Source organism: Zea mays, chromosome 4 (assembly GCF_902167145.1).
Source record: "Zea mays cultivar B73 chromosome 4, Zm-B73-REFERENCE-NAM-5.0, whole genome shotgun sequence".
Classification (NCBI taxonomy): Eukaryota; Viridiplantae; Streptophyta; class Magnoliopsida; order Poales; family Poaceae; genus Zea; species Zea mays.
The window spans coordinates 134,578,846-134,604,831 of record NC_050099.1 but is presented as its reverse complement, the minus strand read 5'-3'; the positions used below and the strand labels follow the sequence as shown (position 1 = coordinate 134,604,831).

The 25,986-nt window shown below is 46.6% G+C and overlaps 1 protein-coding gene across 1 annotated transcript; it reads right to left on the bottom strand.

The window, feature by feature from the left end:
• Positions 1–1,224: 1,224 nt before the first annotated feature.
• On the bottom strand, positions 1,225–4,248 carry LOC103653700 (pentatricopeptide repeat-containing protein At4g14850). The gene has a single exon (XM_008680531.4). The coding sequence runs from the start codon at positions 4,157–4,159 to the stop codon at positions 1,511–1,513; it is 2,649 nt and encodes an 882-aa protein (XP_008678753.1). The 5' UTR covers positions 4,160–4,248; the 3' UTR covers positions 1,225–1,510.
• Positions 4,249–25,986: the final 21,738 nt, after the last annotated feature.

Below are 25,986 nucleotides of genomic sequence, written 5' to 3'. Positions count from 1 at the left end.
CGTTGGACAACGTGTTGTGTGTTACCCCTTTGGCTTGCCAGAGTCCCTCGGATTCTTATAGTTTTGGTGATTGTTTTGATTCTCAGTCGTCGGTGGATGATGGACTTAGGTTCTTTCGCGGAAATGGACGAGTCGTCCGACGAGGACTTAGACTTTTTTGTCATGATGGACGTCGCGGCCTCAAAGGCTTCCAGGCAGCAGGGGCCCTTCAGTTGTTGAGACGGGCAGGGTGCATCGAACTCGTGCTACCGCCTCTGAGCGAGGGGCCCCTTCGCGAGTGGATGGTTCTTGTCCGTCGACCCGAAGGCGAGATGGGGGTCGATGCTAGGAATATCTCAATTTAATTGATCCCTTGTCAGGAAAAGATGTGCGTATTAAGGGCCATTAAACTTGGCGATGTTAATCTAGGTCCCTGTCGAGTTTTGGCGGGGCTGTTAGCGATAGCCGTGCTTGGGATGTTGTGTCTGCCCTTGGGTTATTTAGCGAGGGACGGGAGCTTGAGATCATGTTGCGCGAATATAGGGAGGCTGGTCTTATGCCGAAGGAGGAGCCCCCGAGTCCTTGATTGTGAGGCCTCGCGAACATGTAATGATGACTTCGTCAACGCTGAGAGTGGTTTGTACTAATAATGTATTCTTGCAATGCTGGCGGTTGTCTCCGATTGGCAAAAATAAAAGTGAAACGCTGCCCTCTCCTCTCCTTTACCGATGGAGGACAAGCGCCAACCTTAGGGTAGACCCTTTTTCTTACGTTCGTGGGTGCCCCCACGCCGCAGGTGTATTTTGCCGCGATTTGTTTTACTGTGCTCCTGAGAGACTTCGTACCTCTGGTTGTCTTCGGCAATCTTCGCATCAATGCTCCCCTTGGTCGCGACTGGCTAGGCGAGTCTTTTAGTCAATGTGGGGCGAAGGCGTCGACTATCGACGACTTGTGGTTGCCCGTCGGATCGAAGACCCCTCCGCTTGTGATCCTGTGTATGGTCAATATAAGGCATAAAGTATGGTCTTGGCTCTGTGATCGAGGGCATGTTCGGTCTTTGGCTGCTCAGACATCCTGAGGCCTTCGTATGATGTAGCCCCTCCGCGGCATTCTGTCAGAGCGAATGATGTCTTCGCTGATGGCCCCTTCGCTCATGGATCTGCGAAAGCCGTTAGGACATAAACATGGTCTTCGTCCGGTTGCTTGAGATTGTGTTCATCCTCCGCCCAACAAAGACTCTATAACTGAAGTTTTTCATCCCCGTTGAGGCATTGATGTATCCAAAATAATTGTATGGGTGTTATTAAAAAGCCGTGACATGAGGATTATTTCTACGCAGTGTCTACTGCAGATTTAGCTGCAAAATGCATGGCTGTGGGCATATCAAACAAAAAAATTGCATTGCATCGCTCCTCTGACTGGCTACAAAACTTGTGAAACTATAAACTTCCATGAAGGCATGCAACTGCTCTAAAACATCAGAATTCTCAACAAGCTGCTAAAATCTAAATTATCATCTGCTGAACCATTTTCACCAATAATCACCGCAAGAACATGTCCCATTTGTGAAATGATGGAACCGGTTGATATCTCTGATGATAATCTCCCTTGAAACGATCTTTGAAATGTACTTGAATGCGACATGGCAGTCTCTGCATATGCGCAGATTCTTCTTGACTCTGATTGGGGCCCCAGATGGGGTGCTGATCAATGCAAACGCAACGGCCAGCCTCTCACTGTGGTGAGAAAGAAGCAGCTCCTTTTCACTTCTGTCTACATCATGCAGATCGACCTCCACATTTGGAACGTAACCAGCTTTGTTCATCAAATCTCCCAATTCGGCTAGCTTTCCATATATGTCTCTTGTCATTGGATGGCTCTTGTCGCCAACAATGAAAGTATGCACCTTGTCCTTTATCTCAACCCAGCTCATGGCAGGCTCCTTCTTGACGTTGCTGTCTTTCATTAGCTTTCGCACCTTAGCCATTTCATCCCACATGCCTGCTGAAGCATAAGTGTTTGCAAGCAGGACATGTGTACCAGACTTCTCAGGCTCCAGGGTGAAGAGCTTCTCAGCTGCCATCCTTCCGAGTTCTGGATCTCGGTGTACTCTTGAGGCTCCTAGAAGTGCGCCCCAAACTGCAGCATTTGCTTGGAATGGCATGTTGTTGACAAGCTCCATAGCATCCTCTAGTTTCCCTGCACGACCAAGAATATCAATCATGCATGCGTAATGTTCCTCAGTCCTGTCAATTCCAAACGTCTCCTTCATAGATTCAAAGTATTTCTTTGCGTCATCAACAAGCCCGGCATGGTTACAAGCAGAGAGAACACTGGTCAACGTGATGTGATTTGGGGCAACACCCTCATCAAGCATTCTATGGAACAAATCCAATGCTCTCTTCCCATGTCCATGCTGTGCAAGCCCCCCAATCATTGCAGACCATGAGACAATTCCCCTCTCCGGCAGGCCAGAGAATGCCATGTCTGCATCCTCTATGCTCCCGCACTTTGCATAAGCGTACACAAGTGCATTTCCTGCAAATACATCTGATGTGAACTGCCTCTTAATCAGATGAGCATGCACTTGCTTCCCTTGTTCATAGGCTGACAGACTAGTGCAAGCATTTAGGAGGCTACTTAGTACAAAAGAATCAGGTTCAAGGCCTTTTCTTAACATCTGCACAAACAGTTTTATTGCATCCTCACCATGGTCGCACTGTGAGAGAGCTGTCATCATGGTTGTAGAAGATATAATGTCATCAGAACGGCTTTCTTTGAAAACCTTAATCGCATAATCTAGCTGACCACACTTCCAGTATGAATCAATAAGCCCATTGATGACATGAGAGTCAGATAGGAGCCCTATCTTCTCTGCAAGAGCATGAACCTGTCTTGTGTGACAGATTGCTTCCGAGCTCGCCGTTGACTTGAGAACAGAAGCTAGTGTCGTCCTATTGACATCAAGGTCAAGCCCCTCCTTCCTCATCCTGTGAAAGAGTGACAGCACCTCACCATGCCGTCCGTCATGAGAGCAGCCTGAGATCAGTGCATTCCACAAAATCAGATCCCTTCGGGGCATGAAATCAAACACCTTCCTTGCGTCATCCAAGAACCCATGCTTTGCGTACATGTCGACAAGGCCAACAGCGACAAACTCATCAAAATCTGCAACGGCCTTGACCATAAACCCATGGATTTGCCGGCCCAAATTGAATGCACCAGCACCAGCACAAGCCTTCAGAACACTAGATAAGGTGAACACATTGGGCACCAATCCTGAAGACTTCATCTGTAGTAGCAGCTCCAGTGCACGGTGATCATGCCCATGGGTTACACAGCCAGAAATGAAAGCATTCCATGAGACGACGTCCGCCGCAGGCATCTTCTCGAAAACCGTTGCTGCCATTTCAATGTCTCCCAGCTTTGAGTACATGTCGACCAGCGCATTTGCTGTGAACACATCCTTTTCATATCCCGTCCTCACCACTGCACCGTGCACCTGCCTCCCAGCCTCCAAATCCCTCGATCCCGTGCACGCGTTCACCACGCACGAGAACCCGAACTCATTCGGCCGCTCCCCGCTCCACACCATTTCGCGGAACACCCCGATGGCATCCCCGCTCTGGTCGTTCTTGACGTACGCCGATATCATGGTGTTCCACGAAACGGCATTCCTCTCCCCTCCAACGCCTACATACTCGTCGAACATCCTCCTGGCCTCGTCCACCATGCCGAACCCGCCGTACACGGCCACAAGCGCGTTGGCGACGAAGACATCGTGGACGAGCCTCGTGGCCACGGCCAGCGCGTGCACCTGCGCGCCGAACCGGACGTCCGGCGCGCACTTGAGCACGACGGGGAGCGCGAACTCGTTGCACGGGACGCCGCGCCCGCGCATGGCCCGAAACGCCAAGAGTGCGTCCCGGGGCATGCCGTTGTTCGAGTAGGCGGTGACGAGCGAGGACCAGGAGACGTGGCACGGGTCGGGGATTTCGTCGAACACCGCGCGTGCTGCGCTCGGTAGACGGCACCTGGAGTAGAGTGTGAGGAGGTGGTTGCTGAAGCCGGCGAGAAGGCCGGACTTGAGGAGGTGGGAGTGGAGGTGCGCTCCGGCGAACAGCGACCGCGACGTGCCGAAGCGGGCCAGGGCCGAACCGATGGTTTCCGGAGTCCGCATCGGTGTGGCATCCTACAATGAGCCGCCGCCTCCCGGGCAGGCCGCAGGCGGCAAAGGTTCAGCTTGGGAACATGCCATGGGGATGCGGCGGGCCGATATGTCAGCCTGTGAGGTGTTAGGGTATATACAACCCAAAGGGCACGTACAACAGTGGGGAACAAGATTACGAAGGTAAATGAGGGGCTATAATTCTTCATTATTCAATTTTGAATAAAAAAGATTTTAGTTCTTTCAATCCTCTCTAATACATTGCTCCTAAATAAGTCCGATGTTTTGAGTCGTCTTTTTGTCTGTGTCTAAAAAGGTAAATGTAAACAAACTCAAGTCACATCTCTTAACAAAGACGTGTCTTACCTCTTTGTTCGAGATGGAGGACATAGTTGATTGGTCTATTGAACTTATTGAATATTCTTATTGGGTCCAATAAATATAGTAAAACATAAGTTTTAGACACGTTCATTGTATCATATCGTGCATTAGTTATGTCTTATACTTAGAGTGTCGTAAAACGATGTCAAGCTTATACATGCTCTTAAATGAGGGGTTTCTTGTGGGGTCTTTAGAGAGCTAAGTGAAAAAAATCAAGAGACGGGCTATTCGTGCGTCTCTACACGACTCTCTATGCATATTGTGTCTTGGCTGTATTTATTCTCTAGATGCTCAGGGTTATATCATGTAGTCTCTTATCTATCTCTTATATTTAAAAAACTGTTCTAAGGGCTTAGGGTAGTATATGCCCTTGTGCAGGTTACTGTGTTCGCGTGATGACGGAGGGCAGATAGTAGAGATGAAAATAGGACAGGTACCCGAGACGAGTATCGAATACGGTTATAAAAACATGACAGATTTTTGGATATGAATACACATATTTTTTATTAGGACGGACATGAGTAGTACTCAGATATTAAACTCTAGATACAAGTAGGATATGAAATCACTAATACTCGATAAGTATCCGTAAATTTCGGGTAGGATACTGTTGCGTGATGACGTTGTGGACTACTGGAGTATGGTGGGGTCTGGGCGGCTGGGCCTGCCTGCTAGCATGTTCCCTGCTGGCCCACCTCTGGAATCCAGATGGCCCATTACGACATTAAGCAAAGGCAGCAAATGGACATGTTAATTAACGTGTAGCAGTATGGAACTACATTTGTGGAACACTTGAACATTTATTAACCTGTTACACTTTCCCATTACGACAGTAGTTAACATGTAATATTATATTTGTGTTGTTTTATTTAGTGTATGAAAATAATGAACACTTGAACATGTAGTTAATGTCAACTATCTACTATCTATTATATACTTGTAGACTTGTGAATTATGCCTAAAATAAGGGATATGTTGTCGATTTTTTTAAAATTGTATTATTGGTTCTATAATATCCTTGTGATTAGTAACTTTGAACTGCATAATGTTAATTTTATCGGTTTATTTTTCTATATTTGAGATACATGATTATGTATTTTTTATTTATTTGTTTGTTGGACTGTTGGACAATTAATATTATCAGGGCGAATTATCCGACAAATATCTGTTATCTATCCGAATAATATCTGATATATGTTTCTTACCCGCCTGAATTTTTACCCGGTCTCATCATGTATCCGTCCCGAATTTTAACTTCTCGTATTCAGTCTCATATCCAAGAGAAATACAATAGGATAGGATACGAGATGACGTTGTATCCGTCCCGTTTTCATCTCTAGCATGGAGCATCTCCTCCTCAGAAAATGACTTATGAAAAATCAAAATTTCAAGAGTATCTCAAAATTATTAGGGGTATATTTTAATCCTTTCTCCAGCAGTTCCTTTAAAGTTGGTCAAAAATATTTTAAACTAGACCAAATCAGTCTTAGCCCATGTTGATAAATTTTACGGGTGTATTTTCTTCTTCTACAGCTTTGAGCTCTGCCAACCGATCAAACCTATGCCGCTATCAAAGGTCGCTAGCAGTACACGTGCGGGCGTGGCTAGCTAGAGAGGACCAACGGTGGCGGCAAGCGACAACAGAGGCTTGACTAACAATATAATGGATGTCCAATAGCGGGTCGTGCGACGGTAGATATCGAATAGCAGGGGCGCGCTGCCAGCGGGGGATGCTGATGATGCATGGACAGTGGTTACGCAGGTGGCCGTGGACGTGAGTAGACAAGCAGCAAACAAACGTGTGAAGTGGTAATAAAACAAAATCAGCTCGATTTCGTGCACATTTGTGTGTTTGGGGAGCTAAAAAACACCTTTGTACCTATAAACGAGAGAGTTTTAAGAGCTATGAAAAAGTTAGGAGCACTTTAGAGGAACTGTTGGAGACAAGTTTTTGTGTTTTTTTTTAAAAAAAACTTGATTTAGAGAAGACTTTTGGGAGGCTCTTGGAGATGCTCTAAACCTAATAGTTAGAGCAAGGTAAATAATATAGTTAACAATAGATTTTATGACATTGGCATGTCACATATAGTCAAGTAAAAGCCTACCCATATAATATCTCTCTAATAATATAAAGTGTACATTTAATAATGGGTCCACATCTTTTTTTCTCAAAAACCGTCTTGGAGTCCGTGAGCAACCTGCATTCACGTGGCTATTAGTGACCATCATTTGCTCCTCTCTCCATTTCTCTTTTTTTCACGTCATCATAAATCTCATGTGACCTCTCTTATAGCCCATCTACATTATCTTATTATACTTTCTCTTAGCAACTAAAATTGGCTAAGAGTTTTAGAATGGAACAACTAAGAGCATCTCCAAGAGAGTCTTAAAATTGGGTCCTAAAAATCAAAATAAGACCTAATTTAAGTGATTTCGGACCCAACAAAATTTCTTTACTCCAATAATGAGTCCTATAATCACGTTAACTGGGGAAGGGGCCATGCAGGCGGTTGGGGAGGGAGACCACCGCTGGAGCTGGTGTTGGTGACCACTGCTGGAGCTAGTCGCCTAACGAGGAGCCCTAGAGATAGGAGAAGAGGTAGGAGGGCATAGAGGAGGCTCTCCGGTGATGGATGGCAAGGTGGCTGGCTACTGGAGGACGCACCATAGAGGGCCATGGCAGACACAGTGGACTTAGCGTATGAGGTGAGGACCTCGAGAAGTACCACTTTGCGAATGTCATGGAAGGACGGGAAGGGCATAGAGCGCTTGTTGAAGGCCTTCATGTGGTCATTGTGCCAATTGAGACCACACAAAAGGTTGAGGACAAGTGTGCAATCGGAGATGGGCTCACCAAGATCTTGAAGAGAGTCTGTCATGCCCTTCATCCGATGACAGTACTCGGTGACAAAGAGGTCGCCCTAGGAGAAGGGCCAAAAGGAGGAGTCAAGGTGTAGGGCACAAACCTCCTGGTTGCCAAGGAACTGGGCCTTGAGTGCAACCCAGGCCTAGTGAGCGATGCCCCCCTCATTAGTGGACGACGCCCTAGAGCTCAATGGTGAGGATGCCAAGGATCCATGAGAGAACCACAATGTCGATCCAGTGTTAGGACGATAGTAGTTGGGGAACAACATCAGCAAGGACGTGGTCGTAGGATGAGGATCACATGATCACGCCAGTGGTCGTAGTGAGTAGACACAAGGTTGAGGATGATAGATATGAGCAACCAAATGTTCTGGACACATTCTACTTGAGCATTGAGGCTAGCGATAACCACCACGTCATACTCTGAGGAGGAAGGACCATTGGGGGCATCAGAGAATACTCAACGATGGAGAAGCCAAGCAGGTGACACTCAACATCAACCAACTGCATGGCAAGGGCATTTATCGTGTTGCGCTTGTGCTCCTAGGTGAGGGCAACATCACGTTCGTGGTCCTGAATGCAATGACTGTCACCTTGGTAGTGCTGAGTCCAACAACCAAGGTGGAGTGAGCCACCGTGATTTTAGAGGAGTGGTGTGCGATGCCATGCATGAAGCCAGGGCCTAGGCTGGTGGCACCAAGGCTAGAAGTGACAGAAGTAGGGGCGCTGGTGGCATCGAGGCTAACACGACCACCGCAGTGGTTGGTGAGTCTAGAATAGGGCCCGACATGGTCAGATCAGGAGCCTGCATGGCTGATAGTCGCCTAGAGGGGGGGTGAATAGGGCGAAACTGAAATTTACAAATATAAACACAACTACAAGCCGGGTTAGCGTTAGAAATATAAACGAGTCCGCGATAGAGGGTGCAAAACAAATCGCAAGCAAATGAAGAGTGTGACACGCGGATTTGTTTTACCGAGGTTCGGTTCTCGCAAACCTACTCCCCGTTGAGGAGGCCACAAAGGCCGGGTCTCTTTCAACCCTTCCCTCTCTCAAACGGTCCCTCGGACCGAGTGAGCTTCTCTTCTCAAATCAAAGCCGGGAACAAAACTTCCCCGCAAGGGCCACCACACAATTGGTGCCTCTTGCCTTGATTACAATTGAGTGTTGATCACAAGAGCAAGTGAGAAAGAAAAGAAGCAATCCAAGCGCAAGAGCTCAAATGAACACGGCAAATCTCTCTCGCTAATCACTAAAGCTTTTTGTGGAATTGGAGAGGATTTGATCTCTTTGGTGTGTCTAGAATTGAATGCCTAGCTCTTGTAAGTGGTTGAGAAGTGGAAAACTTGGATGCAATGAATGGTGGGGTGGTTGGGGTATTTATAGCCCCAACCACCAAAAGTGGCCGTTGGGAGGCTGTTTGTTCGATGGCGCACCGGACAGTCCGGTGCCCCCGCCACGTCATCACTGCCGTTGGAGCTTCTGACTTGTGGGCCCGCCTGGATGTCCGGTGCACACCGGACATGCACTGTTCCTTGTCCGGTGCGCCAGTATGGGCGCGCCTGACTTCTGCGCGCGCTGCGCGCGCATTAATTGCGTCGCAGGTAGCCGTTGGCGCCGAATAGCCGTTGCTCCGGAGTTGCATCGGACAATTCGGTGCACACCGGACATGTCCGGTGAATTATAGTGGACTAGCCGTTGGAGATTCCCGAAGCTGGCGAGTTCCTGAGGCCGCTCTTCCTTGGAGCACCGGACACTGTCCGGTGAATTATAGCGGAGTCGCCTCTAGAAATTCCAGAAGGTGGCGAGTTTGCGTTGGAGTCCTCTGGTGCACCGGACATGTCCGGTGGTGCACCGGACACTGTCCGGTGGCACACCGGACAGTCCGGTGTGCCAGACCAGAGGTGCCTTCGGTTGACCCCTTTGCTCCTTTGTTGAATCCAAAACTTGATCTTTTTATTGGCTGAGTGTGAACCTTTTACACCTGTATAATCTATACACTTGGGCAAACTAGTTAGTCCAATTATTTGTGTTGGGCAATTCAACCACCAAAATTAATTAGGGACTAGATGTAAGCCTAATTCCCTTTCAATCTCCCCCTTTTTGGTGATTGATGCCAACACAAACCAAAGCAAATATGGAAGTGCATAATTGAACTAGTTTGCATAATGTAAGTGTAAAGGTTGCTTGGAATTGAGCCAATATAAATACTTACAAGATATGCATGGGTTGTTTCTTTTATTCTTAATATTTTGGACCACGCTTGCACCACATGTTTTGTTTTTGCAAACTCTTTTGTAAATCCTTTTCAAAGTTCTTTTGCAAATAGTCAAAGGTAAATGAATAAGATTTTGCAAAGCATTTTCGAGATTTGAAATTTCTCCCCTTGTTTCAAATGCTTTTTCTTTGACTAAACAAAACTCCCCCTAAATGAGATCCTCCTCTTAGTGTTCAAGAGGGTTTTGATAATTTTTGAAATACTACTTTCTCCCCTTTTGAACACAATAGGAAAACCAATTGATAATGTTCTTGAAAACACGAAGTTTTTGAAATTGGTGGTGGTGCGGTCCTTTTGCTTTGGGCTCATATTCTCTCCCCCTTTGGCATGAATCGCCAAAAACGGAATCATTAGAGCCCTCGAAGTGCTATCTTCCCCTTTGGTCATGAATAAATGAGTTAAGATTATACCAAAGACGAAGTCCTTTTGCTCTCTCCCCCAAAGATGGAGAGTGATATGGAGCGATGGCGAAGGATGAGTTACGGAGTGGAAGTCTTTGACTTCGCCGATGACTCCAATTCCCTTTCAATACACCTATGACTTGGTTTGAAATAGACTTGAAAAACACATTAGTCATAGCATATGAAAGAGATATGATCAAAGGTATATAAATGAGCTATGTGTGCAAATCAACAAAAGAAGTTCCTAGAATCAAGAATATTGAGCTCATGCCTAAGTTTGTTAAAAGATTGTTCATCAAGAGGCTTGGTAAAGATATCGGCTAATTGATCTTTAGTATTAATGTATGCAATCTCGATATCTCCCTTTTGTTGGTGATCCCTAAGAAAATGATACCGAATGGCTATGTGTTTAGTGCGGCTATGCTCGACGGGATTATCCGCCATCTTGATTGCACTCTCATTATCACATAGCAAAGGGACTTTGGTTAATTTGTAACCGTAGTCCCGCAGGGTTTGCCTCATCCAAAGCAATTGCGCGCAACAATGGCCTGCGGCAATGTACTCGGCTTCGGCGGTGGAAAGAGCGACCGAATTTTGCTTCTTTGAAGCCCAAGACACCAAGGATCTTCTGAGAGCACCTAGAGGGGGGGGGTGAATAGGTGATCCTGTAAAAACTTAAACTTATAGCCACAAAACTTTGGTTAAGTGTTAGCACAGTTTATGCCAAGTGGCTAGGGAGGAGTCAAAACACAATAACCACAAGAATTCAATCACAGAGATGACACGGTGGTTATCCCGTGGTTCGGCCAAGTACAAAACTTGCCTACTCCACGTTGTGGCGTCCCAACGGACGAGAGTTGCACTCAACTCCTCTCAAGTGATCCAATGATCAACTTGAATACCACGTTGTTCCTGCTTTTCTTTTCTCAATCCCGTTTGCGAGGAATCTCCACAGCTTGGAGCCTCTCGCCCTTACAAAAGATGTTCACAGAGAATCACGGAGCAAGGGAGGGATTAGCAACTCACACACGACACAAAGATCACAGCGAATACGCACACACAAGACCCAGACTTGAGCTCAAGAGACTAGCACACTAGAACGGAGCTCAAATCACTAGAATGTCGAACAAGTGCGCGAGATTGATGTGTGAGTGATCAGGAGTGCTCAAGGAATGCTTGGTGTTCTCCTCCATGCGCCTAGGGGTCCCTTTTATAGCCCCAAGGCAGCTAGGAGCCGTTAAGAACAAATCTGGCAGGCCATCCTTGCCTTCTGTCGTCGGGCGCACCGGACAGTCCGGTGCACACCGGACACTGTCCGGTGCCCGATTTGTTTCCATAAACAACTCAGCCGACCGTTGCCGACCGTTGCAGATCTGGCGCACCGGACAGTCCGGTGCCTCCTTCCGACCGTTGGCCAGACCACGTGTCACGCGCAGAATCCGTGGCCGACCGTTGGCCCTGGCCGACCGTTGGCTCACCGAACAGTCCGGTGCACACCGGACAGTCCGGTGAATTTTAGCCGTACGCCGTCGGCGAATTCCCGAGAGCGGCCTCTTCGGCCGAGGCAGCCTGGCGCACCGGACACTGTCCGGTGCACCACCGGACAGTCCGGTGCCCCAGACCGAACCAGCCTGTTGGCTGTACACAGCTAACCTTCTCCTTTTCTTCTTCTCTCTGTTTCTAACACTTAGACAAATATATTAGTACACAAAACCAATGTACTAAGACTTAGAAACATACCTTTGTTCTAGATTTGCACTTTGTTCATCCATGGGCATGAATCACATTTAAGCACTTGTGTTGACACTCAATCACCAAAATACTTAGAAATGGCCCAAGGGCACATTTCCCTTTCAATCTCCCCCTTTTTGGTGATTTATGCCAACACAACATAAAGCAACTAGAACAAGTGCAAAATCACTTCAAATAAAAACTAACTTTGAGTTTTATTCAATTTTGGCATATATGGATCATTCTTTGCCACCACTTGGTTTGTTTTTGCAAATCAAACTCAAATATCTATCTCTAAGTCAAACACACATGTTGAAGCATAAAGAGAGTCATTCCAAAGAAATTTGACCACGGATTTCAAAAACTCCCCCTTTTTCCCATAGTCAACATTTCTCCCCACAAGAGACAATACAAGAGTTTTGACAAACCAAAAGCTCTATTATACTTTTTCAAAATTTCTCAAGTGGTAGCTGATCCATTTATTGCTTTGGCCTTTATTTTCTCCCCCTTTGGCATCAAGCACCAAAACGGGATCAATCTTGGCCCTGGAACCCCATTGCCTCACCAAAATTTTCAATTAAGAGCAAATGGCAATAAGAGTTCATGAGATGAACTTGGAAGTAATTACTCTCTTATCGGAGTGCAGTGGAAGTCTTGCATGGTCCAAGTTCACCTTTCCCTTTCAATCCACCTTCGAGACTAAATCAAGCAAACTCAAGCATATGGTTAGTCTCAAAGGGTCAAGTTGTAACACATCTCCCCCTAAACATGTGCATCACTTTGCAATGGACTTGTGAGGTCCAGGGAGTGTTTGTACAACTTGAGCACCACAATAAGCAACAAAATGCAGAATGAACATGATCAAGGGCATAAACACATGTATGCTACAATTCAATCCAAGTTCCGCGAATCTAAGACATTTAGCTCACTACGCAGCCTGCAAAAGGTCTTCTCATCTAGAGGCTTGGTAAAGATATCGGCTAGCTGGTTCTCGGTGCTAACATGAAACACTTCGATATCTCCCTTTTGTTGGTGGTCTCTCAAAAAGTGATGCCGGATGTCTATGTGCTTTGTGCGGCTGTGTTCAACAGGATTTTCCGCCATGCGGATAGCACTCTCATTATCACATAGGAGTGGGACTTTGCTCAGATTGTAGCCAAAGTCCCTGAGGGTTTGCCTCATCCAAAGTAGTTGCGCGCAACACTGTCCTGCGGCAACATACTCGGCCTCAGCGGTGGATAGGGCAACGGAGGTTTGTTTCTTAGAGTTCCATGACACCAGGGACCTTCCTAAGAATTGGCACGTCCCCGATGTGCTCTTCCTATCGACCTTACATCCAGCATAGTCGGAATCTGAGTATCCAACTAAGTCAAAGGTAGACCCCTTTGGATACCAGAGCCCGAAGCAAGGCGTAGCAACCAAATATCTAAGAATTCGCTTCACCGCCACTAAGTGACACTCCTTAGGATCGGATTGAAATCTAGCACACATGCATACGCTAAGCATAATGTCCGGTCTACTAGCACATAAATAAAGCAAAGAACCTATCATTGACCGGTATGCTTTTTGATCAACGGACTTACCTCCTTTGTTGAGGTCGGTGTGTCCGTCGGTTCCCATCGGCGTCTTTGCGGGCTTGGCGTCCTTCATCCCAAACCGCTTTAGTAGATCTTGCGTGTACTTCGTTTGGGAGATGAAGGTGCCGTCCTTGAGTTGCTTCACTTGGAACCCAAGGAAGTAGTTCAACTCGCCCATCATCGACATCTCGAATTTCTGCGTCATCACCCTGCTAAACTCTTCACAAGACTTTTGGTTAGTTGAACCAAATATTATGTCGTCGACATAAATTTGGCACACAAACAAATCACCATCACATGTCTTTGTAAAAAGAGTTGGATCGGCTTTCCCAACCTTGAAAGCATTAACAATTAAGAAATCTCGAAGGCATTCATACCATGCTCTTGGGGCTTGCTTAAGTCCATAGAGCGCCTTAGAGAGCTTACACACATGGTCGGGGTACCGTTCATCCTCAAAGCCAGGGGGTTGCTCCACGTACACCTCCTCCTTGATTGGTCCGTTGAGGAACGCGCTCTTCACATCCATTTGGAACAACCTGAAAGAATGGTGAGCGGCATATGCTAGCAAGATACGAATTGATTCTAGCCTAGCCACAGGAGCAAAAGTCTCCTCGAAATCCAAACCTGCGACTTGGGCATAACCTTTTGCCACAAGTCGAGCCTTGTTTCTCGTCACCACCCCGTGCTCGTCCTGTTTGTTGCGGAACACCCACTTGGTTCCCACAACATTTTGCTTAGGACGAGGCACCAGTGTCCAAACTTCATTGCGCTTGAAGTTGTTGAGCTCCTCCTGCATGGCCAACACCCAGTCCGGATCTAGCAGGGCCTCCTCTACCCTGAAAGGCTCAATAGAAGAGACAAAAGAGTAATGCTCACAAAAATTTACTAATCGAGATCGAGTAGTTACTCCCTTGCTAATGTCACCCATAATTTGATCGACGGGATGATCCCTTTGAATCATCGCTCGAACTTGGGTTGGAGGTGCCGGTTGCGCTTCTTCCTCCATCACTTGATCATCTTGTGCTCCCCCTTGATCACACATCTCCTTTTGATGAACCTGTTCATCGTCTTGAGTTGGGGGATGCATCGTTGTTGAGGAAGAAGGTTGATCTCGTTCATCTTGTTCCTGTGGCCGCACTTCTCCAATCGCCATGGTACGTATAGCGGCCGTCGGAACCTCTTCTTCATCTACATCATCACAATCAACAACTTGCTCTCTTGGAGAGCCATTAGTCTCATCAAATACAACGTCGCTAGAGACTTCAACCAAACCCGATGATTTGTTGAAGACTCTATACGCCTTTGTATTTGAGTCATAACCTAACAAAAACCCTTCTACAGCTTTGGGAGCAAATTTAGAATTTCTACCCTTCTTCACTAGAATGTAGCACTTGCTCCCAAATACACGAAAGTAAGATACATTGGGTTTGTTACCGGTTAGTAGCTCATACGACGACTTCTTGAGGAGGCGATGAAGGTAGACCCTGTTGATGGCGTGGCAAGCGGTGTTAACGGCTTCCGTCCAAAAGCACTCGGGGGTCTTGAACTCTCCTAGCATCGTCCTCGCCATATCGATGAGCGTCCTGTTCTTCCTCTCTACCACACCATTTTGCTGTGGTGTGTAGGGAGCGGAGAACTCGTGCTTGATCCCTTCCTCTTCAAGGAACTCCTCCACTTGAAGGTTCTTGAACTCGGATCCGTTGTCGCTCCTTATCTTCTTTACTTTGAGCTCAAACTCATTTTGAGCTCTCCTGAGGAAGCGTTTGAGGGTCCCTTGGGTTTCGGACTTTTCCTGCAAAAAGAACACCCAAGTGAAGCGGGAAAAGTCATCAACAATAACTAACCCATACTTACTTCCTCCTATGCTCAGATAGGCGACGGGTCCAAAAAGGTCCATATGCAGCATCTCCAAGGGTCTTGATGTCGTCATCACATTTTTGGTGTGATGAGAGCCTCCCACCTGTTTCCCTGCTTGACAAGCTGCACAAGGTCTATCTTTTTCGAATTGAACATTAGTTAGACCTATCACGTGTTCTCCCTTTAGAAGCTTGTGAAGGTTCTTCATCCCCACATGTGCTAAGCGGCGATGCCACAGCCAGCCCATGCTAGTCTTAGCTATTAAGCATGCATCTAGACCGGCCTCTTCTTTTGCAAAATCAACTAAATAAAGTTTGCCGTCTAATACACCCTTAAAAGCTAGTGAACCATCACTTCTTCTAAAGACAGACACATCTACATTTGTAAATAGACAGTTATATCCCATATTGCATAATTGACTAACAGATAGCAGATTATATCCAAGACTCTCTACTAAAAATACATTAGAGATAGAATGCTCTTTAGAAATTGCAATTTTACCTAACCCTTTTACCTTGCCTTGATTCCCATCACCGAATATAATTGTATCTTGGGAATCCTTATTCTTGACGTAGGAAGTGAACATCTTCTTCTCCCCCGTCATATGGTTTGTGCATCCGCTGTCGATAATCCAGCTTGAACCCCCGGATGCATAAACCTGCAAGGCAAATTTAGGCTTGGGTCTTAGGTACCCAACTCATGTTGGGTCCTACAAGGTTAGTCACAATTTCCTTAGGGACCCAAATGCAAGTTTTATCACCTTTGCATTTTGCCCCTAACTTCCTAGCAATTACTTTTCTATCCTTTCTACAAATTGCAAAGGAAGCATTCAAAGCACAATAAATTGTAGAGGGTTCATTCACTACTTTTCTATGAACATTTGCAACATTTCGTTTAGGAACAATATTTCTCCTAGTAACATTTCTATCATACACATAAGAAGAACTAGGAGCAAACATGGCATGAGAATCATAAACATATGAATCAAAAGCATCATAACTTCTATTTACATTCCTAGTTTGTCTTCTATCATGATACAAAAAGGCATGGTTCCTTTTAGCACTAGTAGCCATAGGGGCCTTCCCTTTCTCCTTGGCGGGAATGAGAGCCTTATGGCTTGTTAAGTTCTTGGCTTCCCTCTTGAAGCCAAGTCCATCCTTAATTGAGGGGTGTCTACCAACCGTGTAGGCATCCCTAGCAAATTTTAGTTTTTCAAAATCACTTTTGCTAGTCTTAAGTTGGGCATTAAGACTAGCTAATTCATCATTCAGTTTTGAAATGGAAACTAAGTGTTCACTACAAGCATTAATATCAACATCCTTACACCTAGTGCAAATTTCAACATGTTCAACACAAGAGTTGGATTTTTGTGCTTCTACTAGTTTAGCATTTAAGTCATCATTAATGCTCTTTAATTTAGAAATTGAATCATGACATGTAGACAATTCACAAGCAAGCATTTCATTTCTCTTAATTTCTAATGCAAGAGATTTTTGAGCCTCTACAAACTTATCATGTTCTTCGTACAAGAGATCCTCTTGCTTTTCTAGTAGCCTATTCTTATCATTTAAAGCATCAATCAATTCATTAATTTTGTCAATCTTAGATCTATCTAATCCTTTAAATAAGCATGAATAGTCTATTTCATCATCACTAGACTCATCCTCACTAGAAGAAGCATAAGTAGAGTTTCGAGTACTTACTTTCTTCTCCTTAGCCATGAGGCACGTGTGATGCTCGTTGGGGAAGAGGGATGACTTGTTGAAGGCGGTGGCGGCGAGTCCTTCGTTGTCGGAGTCGGACGAGGAGCAATCCGAATCCCACTCCTTTCCAATATGAGCCTCGCCCTTTGCCTTCTTGTAATTCTTCTTCTTTTCCCATTTCCCACTCTTCTTTTCCTGGTCACTATCATTATCGGGACAATTAGCGATAAAGTGACCAATCTTACCACACTTGAAGCATGAGCGCTTCCCCTTCGTCTTGGTCTTGTTGGGATGCTCCTTGCGGCCCCTTAACGCCGTCTTGAAGCGCTTAATGATGAGAGCCATTTCTTCATCATTAAGCCCGGCCGCCTCAATTTGCGCCACCTTGCTTGGTAGTGCCTCCTTGCTTCTCGATGCCTTGAGAGCAATGGGTTGAGGCTCGTGGATTGGACCGTTCAACGCGTCATCGACGTACCTCGCCTCCTTGATCATCATCCGTCCGCTTACAAATTTTCCAAGAATTTCTTCGGGCGACATTTTGGTGTACCTGGGATTCTCACGAATATTATTCACCAAATGAGGATCAAGAACGGTAAAGGACCTTAGCATTAGGCGGACGACGTCGTGGTCCGTCCATCGCGTGCTTCCATAGCTCCTTATCTTGTTGACAAGGGTTTTGAGCCGGTTGTATGTTTGGGTTGGCTCCTCCCCCCTTATCATAGCAAATCTTCCAAGTTCGCCCTCTACCAACTCCATCTTGGTGAGCATGGTGACGTCGTTGCCCTCGTGAGAGATCTTGAGGGTGTCCCATATCTGCTTGGCATTGTCCAAGCCGCTCACCTTATTGTATTCTTCCCTGCACAAAGATGCTAAAAGAACAGTAGTGGCTTGTGCATTTCTATGGATTTGTTCATTTATAAGCATAGGACTATCCGAGCTATCAAATTTCATTCCATTCTCTACAATCTCCCATATGCTTGGATGAAGAGAGAATAAGTGACTACGCATTTTGTGACTCCAAAATCCGTAGTCCTCCCCATCAAAGTGTGGAGGTTTGCCGAGAGGAATGGAAAGTAAATGCGAATTCGAACTATGTGGAATACGAGAATAATCAAATGAAAAGTTCGAATTGACCGTCTTCCTGTAGTCGTTGTCGTCGTCCTTTTGGGAAGAAGAGGATTCGTCGCTGTCGTAGTAGACGATCTCCTTGATGCGCCTTGTCTTCTTCTTCTTCCCATCTTTACGTCTGTGGCCCGAGCCAGAGTCGTTGGATTTATCATCTTTTGGCTCGTTGACGAAGGACTCCTTTTCCTTGTCGTTGATCACGATTCCCTTCCCCTTAGGATCCATCTCTTCGGGCGGTTAGTCCCTCTCTTGAAGAGAACGCCTCTGATACCAATTGAGAGCACCTAGAGGGGGGGTGAATAGGTGATCCTGTAAAAACTTAAACTTATAGCCACAAAACTTTGGTTAAGTGTTAGCACAGTTTATGCCAAGTGGCTAGGGAGGAGTCAAAACACAATAACCACAAGAATTCAATCACAGAGATGACACGGTGGTTATCCCGTGGTTCGGCCAAGTACAAAACTTGCCTACTCCACGTTGTGGCGTCCCAACGGACGAGAGTTGCACTCAACTCCTCTCAAGTGATCCAATGATCAACTTGAATACCACGTTGTTCCTGCTTTTCTTTTCTCAATCCCGTTTGCGAGGAATCTCCACAGCTTGGAGCCTCTCGCCCTTACAAAAGATGTTCACAGAGAATCACGGAGCAAGGGAGGGATTAGCAACTCACACACGACACAAAGATCACAGCGAATACGCACACACAAGACCCAGACTTGAGCTCAAGAGACTAGCACACTAGAACGGAGCTCAAATCACTAGAATGTCGAACAAGTGCGCGAGATTGATGTGTGAGTGATCAGGAGTGCTCAAGGAATGCTTGGTGTTCTCCTCCATGCGCCTAGGGGTCCCTTTTATAGCCCCAAGGCAGCTAGGAGCCGTTAAGAACAAATCTGGCAGGCCATCCTTGCCTTCTGTCGTCGGGCGCACCGGACAGTCCGGTGCACACCGGACACTGTCCGGTGCCCGATTTGTTTCCATAAACAGCTCAGCCGACCGTTGCCGACCGTTGCAGATCTGGCGCACCGGACAGTCCGGTGCACACCGGACAGTCCGGTGCCTCCTTCCGACCGTTGGCCAGACCACGTGTCACGCGCAGAATCCGTGGCCGACCGTTGGCCCTGGCCGACCGTTGGCTCACCGGACAGTCCGGTGCACACCGGACAGTCCGGTGAATTTTAGCCGTACGCCGTCGGCGAATTCCCGAGAGCGGCCTCTTCGGCCGAGGCAGCCTGGCGCACCGGACACTGTCCGGTGCACCACCGGACAGTCCGGTGCCCCAGACCGAACCAGCCTGTTGGCTGTACACAGCTAACCTTCTCCTTTTCTTCTTCTCTCTGTTTCTAACACTTAGACAAATATATTAGTACACAAAACCAATGTACTAAGACTTAGAAACATACCTTTGTTCTAGATTTGCACTTTGTTCATCCATGGGCATGAATCACATTTAAGCACTTGTGTTGACACTCAATCACCAAAATACTTAGAAATGGCCCAAGGGCACATTTCCCTTTCATCTTCCCAAGAACTGGCAAGTCCCCGATGTGCTCTTCCTATTGATTTTACACCCCGCCCAATCAGCATCCGAATAACCAATCAAATCAAATGTGGATCCCCTAGGATACCAAAGCCCAAACTTAGGAGTATAAGCCAAATATCTCAAGATTCGTTTCACGGCCGTAAGGTGAGCTTCCTTAGGGTCGGCTTGGAATCTTGCACACATGCATACGGAAAGCATAATATCCGGTCGAGATGCACATAAATAGAGTAAAGAACCTATCATTGACCGGTATACCTTTTGATCCACGGACTTACCTCCCGTGTCGAGGTCGAGATGTCCATTAGTTCCCATGGGTGTCTTGATGGGCTTGGCATCCTTCATCCCAAACTTGTTTAGAATGTCTTGAGTGTACTTCGTTTGGCTAATGAAGGTGCCCTCTTGGAGTTGCTTCACTTGGAATCCTAAGAAATACTTCAACTCCCCCATCATAGACATCTCGAACTTTTGTGTCATGATCCTACTAAACTCCTCACATGTAGACTCGTTAGTAGACCCAAATATAATATCATCAACATAAATTTGGCATACAAACAAGTCATTTACAAGAGTTTTAGTAAAGAGTGTAGGATCGGCCTTTCCGACTTTGAAGCCATTAGCGATAAGGAAATCTCTAAGGCATTCATACCATGCTCTTGGGGCTTGCTTGAGCCCATAAAGCGCCTTAGAGAGCTTATAGACATGGTTAGGGTACTCACTGTCTTCAAAGCCGGGAGGTTGCTCAACATAGACCTCTTCCTTGATTGGTCCATTGAGAAAGGCACTTTTCACGTTCATTTGATAAAGCTTAAAGCCATGGTAAGTAGCATAGGCTAATAATATACGAATCGACTCAAGCCTAGCTACGGGTGCATAGGTTTCACCGAAATCCAAACCTTCGACTTGGGAGTATCCCTTGGCCACAAGTCGAGCTTTGTTCCTTGTCACCACACCATGCTCGTCTTGCGTGTTGCGGAAGACCCATTTGGTTCCTACAACATTTTGATTAGGACGTGGAACTAAATGCCATACCTCATTCCTAGTGAAGTTGTTGAGCTCCTCTTGCATTGCCACCACCCAATCCGAATCTTGTAGTGCTTCCTCTACCCTGTGTGGTTCAATAGAGGAAACAAACGAGTAATGTTCACAAAAATGTGCAACACGAGATCTAGTGGTTACCCCCTTATGAATGTCGCCGAGGATGGTGTCGACGAGGTGATCTCGTTGAATTGCTTGGTGGACTCTTGGGTGTGGCGGCCTTAGTTCTTGCTCATCCTCCTTTTCTTGATCATTTACATCTCCCCCTTGATCGTTGCCGTCATCTTGAGGTGGCTCATCCTCTTGATCCTCTTGTTCAACATCTTGAGCCTTATCCTCATTTTGAGTTGGTGGAGATGCTTGCGTGGAGGAGGATGGTTGATCTTGTGTATTTGGAGGCTCTTCGGATTCCTTAGGACACACATCCCCAATGGACATGTTCCTTAGCGCGATGCATGGAGCCTCTTCATCACCTATCTCATCAAGATCAACTTGCTCTACTTGAGAGCCATTAGTTTCATCAAACACAACGTCACATGAGACTTCAACTAGTCCAGTGGACTTGTTAAAGACCCTATATGCCCTTGTGTTTGAGTCATAACCAAGTAAAAAGCCTTCTACAGTCTTAGGAGCAAATTTAGATTTTTTACCTCTTTTAACAAGAATAAAGCATTTGCTACCAAAAACTCTAAAATATGAAATGTTGGGCTTTTTATCGGTTAGGAGTTCATATGATGTCTTCTTGAGGATTCGGTGTAGATACAACCGGTTGATGGCGTAGCAAGCGGTGTTGACCGCCTCGGCCCAAAACCGATCCGAAGTCTTGTACTCATCAAGCATGGTCCTTGCCATGTCCAATAGAGTTCGATTCTTCCTCTCCACTTGTCACACCCGGTTTTAGAAGGCAAACCGAATGCGAACCATGTACGTGCCAGGATCAGTTATTCACGTACACAACAGTTACATAACATGGACATCATCACACGGTGCTCAAATAGTATTAATAAGGGAAATAGTCGATTACATCATACGTCTGAGACGTCCATATAGTTCTTACAATAAATCAAAGTGCGGAAAAGAAACGTAGATAACCGCGGCCTTCACAGGCAGCCGACTGGGGGTTGCCGCTAACCCACACCTAGAACTCGTCGTAATCTTGGAACTCCTGGAAGTCTCCTTCCTCAGCTTCATCTTCGCCTGAGCAGTGGTTGCAATGCTGACAACCTGGGGATGGGGGGGTTTGGTGTGTAGAGCAAGGGTGAGTACACATCAACATACTCAGCAAGTATCCTGTTTGGCTGTAGTGGACTAGCTTTATGTGGGGATAAGTCAAGCAGTTGCTTTTAGTTGGTCAGATTATTATTTACTAATAGAAAGCCAGGTTTTAGCATTAACCCAAGTTATTAACCTGATGTACCCTTTCCAAACGGAAAGAATACCACTTACCAGCACCATAGTCATAACCAAAACCATCAATCTCATAACCACCTGTACCAAAGTATCTCTGATCAAGTACCACTAATCACTGGAGCTCCCTTGGCCGCTCATAACCGCGAGCACGGCTGATATATCAGTTTTCAAACACTCTGCAGAGGTTGTGCACTTTACCCACAAGCCGTGATTCCCTTTCTGCCCGGAGAGAGCTACTCCCCATTGACCACTACCTAGGTGGCCTAGCAGGGCATCAATACGTAGCCTTTACAAAGATTCCCCGGGGCTGTAGCCACCCGTTAGGTTTCCTAAATGCACCGCACTCCTCCCCAAGGGGCGAACCCAAACTTGGCAGAGCGAGCCGCATACACCGAGCCCCATTGACGGCACGACGGCTAAGTGAACTACACCCCGGATCCTCTAATTATTCAGCTAAGGGCATCCCATTCCACCCTCATGGTTGCACTGTTTTCCCGGGCGGTCATCCATAGAACAGGTCCTTACGGAGAGGCACTCGAGAAACCGCTCGAGCCCCCTTGAAGACCACAAGTATAGCATCATCATAAGAAAGGGGAAAACAATGTATCATAGATAATCTCATCATGTTCATTGATTATAGTTGAGCAATAGCATAAAGCTAAACAATAATAATCCAACCCAGATAGGTAAACAAGGACATGGATAACAAAAGCTAGTCAATCCTTAGGCATAAATGTGTAATGCGGGAGGTGAATTAAAAGAATGAATAGGACAGAGATAGGTCAAGGGACACTTGCCTCCACCAACCGGCTGCTGCTCAGGGGCTTCTCCTGCGAGTTCCTCGGGCTCTTCGACCGGATCGTTCTCTATGCGATTGCAAGCATACATACATTCATCCATTCAAATTGGGAAACAAACAGTACATCATACAAGGGAACAAATAAAGTGAATATGCATCGAGTATGACATTCGATATCGCATTTATTATGGTTAGAAAGAAACGGGAAAAGGTCTCGCGGGGGGGGGGGGGGGGGGGGTTAAAGCTTATGCACTAATGATTAGTTACAATTGGTTCTAACAAAAGAATTTAGTTATATGCACTAATGATTAGTTACAATTGGTTCTAACAAAAGAATTTAGTTATATGCACTAATGGAAACCTAGTCATTTTTAGTTGATCAACATTGAACTGGATAAACAATTGATTATATGAATTAACTAGCGTAACGGAATTCTAAATTAAGTTTCCTATTTCAATAACATGAACAATGATTATCATGCCTAAACTAAAATAAGTAATAGTAATTAAAGAAAATAAAATAAAATAAACTAAATAAATAAAATAAAATAAAATAAAAAAAGGGGGCGGTTGAACCGGCCTGGGGCAGGGGCGGGGGCGGCCAAGCCGGCGGCGGGCGGCCGAGCTGGCGGGGGGGGGGGGGCTGAACCGGCGGGGGCGCGGGGCAGGGGGCGGCCAAGCCGGCCAGGGGGCGGGGCAGGGCGCGCAGGGGCGGCGGCGGCCGAGCCGGCCAGGGGGGCGGCCGAGCTGGGCGGCGGGCGGCCGGACCGGGGCGCAGGGGCGGCCGAGCTGGGTAGGGGGAAGGGGAGGGGAGATGGGGGAGGGAGGAGAGGGGGAGGGGGACCTCACCGGGGACGGGGACGGGCGGCCGAACCGACGACGAGCAGGGGCGGGCGGCTAGGGCAGGGGGCGGCGGCTGGGGTGGGGAAGAGAGAGAATGAGAGGGAGGGAGAAGGATTGGGGGGATTGGAGGGGAAAGGGAGGGGCGGCTGGGCCAATGGGCCCAAAGGGGGCACGCGGGGGGGCGGCTGGGCCGGCCAGGGCGGCCCACGGCGCGGGAGAGAGAAAAAAAAGAGAGAGAAAGAAAAAGAAAAAGAAAGAAAAGGTTTTTCTCCTTTTCGAAATCCGATCTTTCTAGATGAATGCACTTACATCTCTAAGCAATCAAAGAATGCATAGTTCGGCATGGTGCATCAAACAACATAAAGTAATTTAGGGTTTTTCTTTACACGGGAAATCCAAGCCAAACCCCGCTATAACTTTGGAAAAGATCAAGGTTTAGCGAGGGAACGAGAAAAGAAAAGGGTAACGCCTGAATTTGGTGAGAGACAAGAAGATAAAATTCTACCCCCAAATTCAGGGCGTTACAAACCTATCCCCCTTAAAAGAATCTCGCCCTCGAGATTCAGGGTTGGCTAGCAAAGAGCTCAGGGTATTTGGCCATCAAATCATCTTCACGCTCCCAGGTTGCTTCTTCCTCTGAGTGGTGATTCCATCTGACTTTGCACATTCTGATGGTCTTCCTTCGGGTGACTCTGTCTGCAACCTCGAGGATCTGCACTGGCTTCTCAACGTAGGTCAAGTCCTCCTGGACTTCAAGACCTTCCACTGGCAACTGCTCCTCTGGCACACGCAAGCACTTCTTCAACTGAGACACATGAAAGACATCATGCACAGCAGACAAATTCTCGGGCAAACTGAGCTGATAGGCCACTTCTCCACGTCTTGCAAGAATCTGATACGGACCAATGTAACGGGGTGCTAGCTTGCCTTTCACTCCAAATCTTCTGACTCCTCTGATCGGTGACACTTTCAGATAGACAAAGTCTCCGACTTCGAAACTCAGCTCTCTTCTTCTTGTGTCTGCATAGCTTCGCTGCCTCGATTGCGCTATCTTCAGATTCTCTCGGACCATCTTGATGTTCTCTTCGGCTTCAAGCAAAATGTCTGGCCCAAACACCTGCTTTTCTCCAGGCTGATCCCATTGCAACGGAGTTCTGCAACTCCTTCCATAGAGCGCCTGAAATGGTGACATCTTCAAACTGGCCTGGTAACTGTTGTTATAGGAAAACTCCGCATAAGGCAATCTCTTATCCCATCCGGACTGATCATGCAACGCACAGGCTCTCAACATGTCTTCAAGAATTTGATTGGTCCTTTTGGTCTGGCCATCTGTCTGCGGATGATAAGCTGAACTAAAATTCAGATGCGTGCCCAAAGCTTCATGCAACTGCTGCCAGAAATGAGAGGTGAACTGTGTTCCTCTGTCTGACACTATCTTCTTTGGCACACCATGAAGACAAACGATCCGAGACATATACAACTCTGCCAATACTGCACTGCTGTAATTGGTCTTGACAGGTATGAAGTGGGCTGACTTGGTCAAACGGTCCACTACTACCCAGATGGAATCGTAGCCGGCTCGAGTGCGAGGCAATCCGACTATGAAATCCATACCAATTTCATCCCATTTCCACTGAGGGATCTGCAACGGTTGCAACAATCCAGCAGGTCTCTGGTGCTCTGCCTTAATTCTTCGGCAACTATCGCACATAGCCACATGCTCTGTGATTTCCCTCTTCATTCCGTACCACCAGAATTTCTTCTTCAGATCCTGATACATCTTCTCACTGCCAGGGTGAATCGAATAAGCTGTCTCATGAGCTTCCTTAAGAATCAACTCCCGAATGGACTGGACATTGGGAACACACAAGCGGTCTTTGAACCATATCACGCCTTCTGCATCTTCTCGAAAATCCTTGCCTTTGCCTTCTAGAATCAGTCGCCGGATCTCACTGATTTTCTCATCATTCTTCTGCGCTTCTTTGATTTCGCGCTCTAAGGTAGGTTCCAACTCGACTGTGACTCCTCGCGAATTATTCAGAAATCCGAGACTCAACCTGTCAAACTCCTTGGCCAACTCATAAGGCATCGGACGAGCAACCATCAGATTGACTTGACTCTTTCTGCTCAAAGCATCTGCCACTACGTTTGCTTTGCCTGGATGGTAATGAATCTCCAACTCATAATCTTTGATCAACTCTAACCATCTTCGTTGCCTCATGTTCAACTCTGACTGAGTGAATATGTACTTCAGACTCTTGTGATCCGTGTAAACATCGCATTTCTGTCCA

What these genes read in the sequence shown, in the direction of transcription:
- LOC103653700 (XM_008680531.4), bottom strand. Translation starts at nt 4,159, where the DNA reads ATGCGGACTCCGGAAACCATCGGTTCGGCCCTGGCCCGCTTCGGCACG.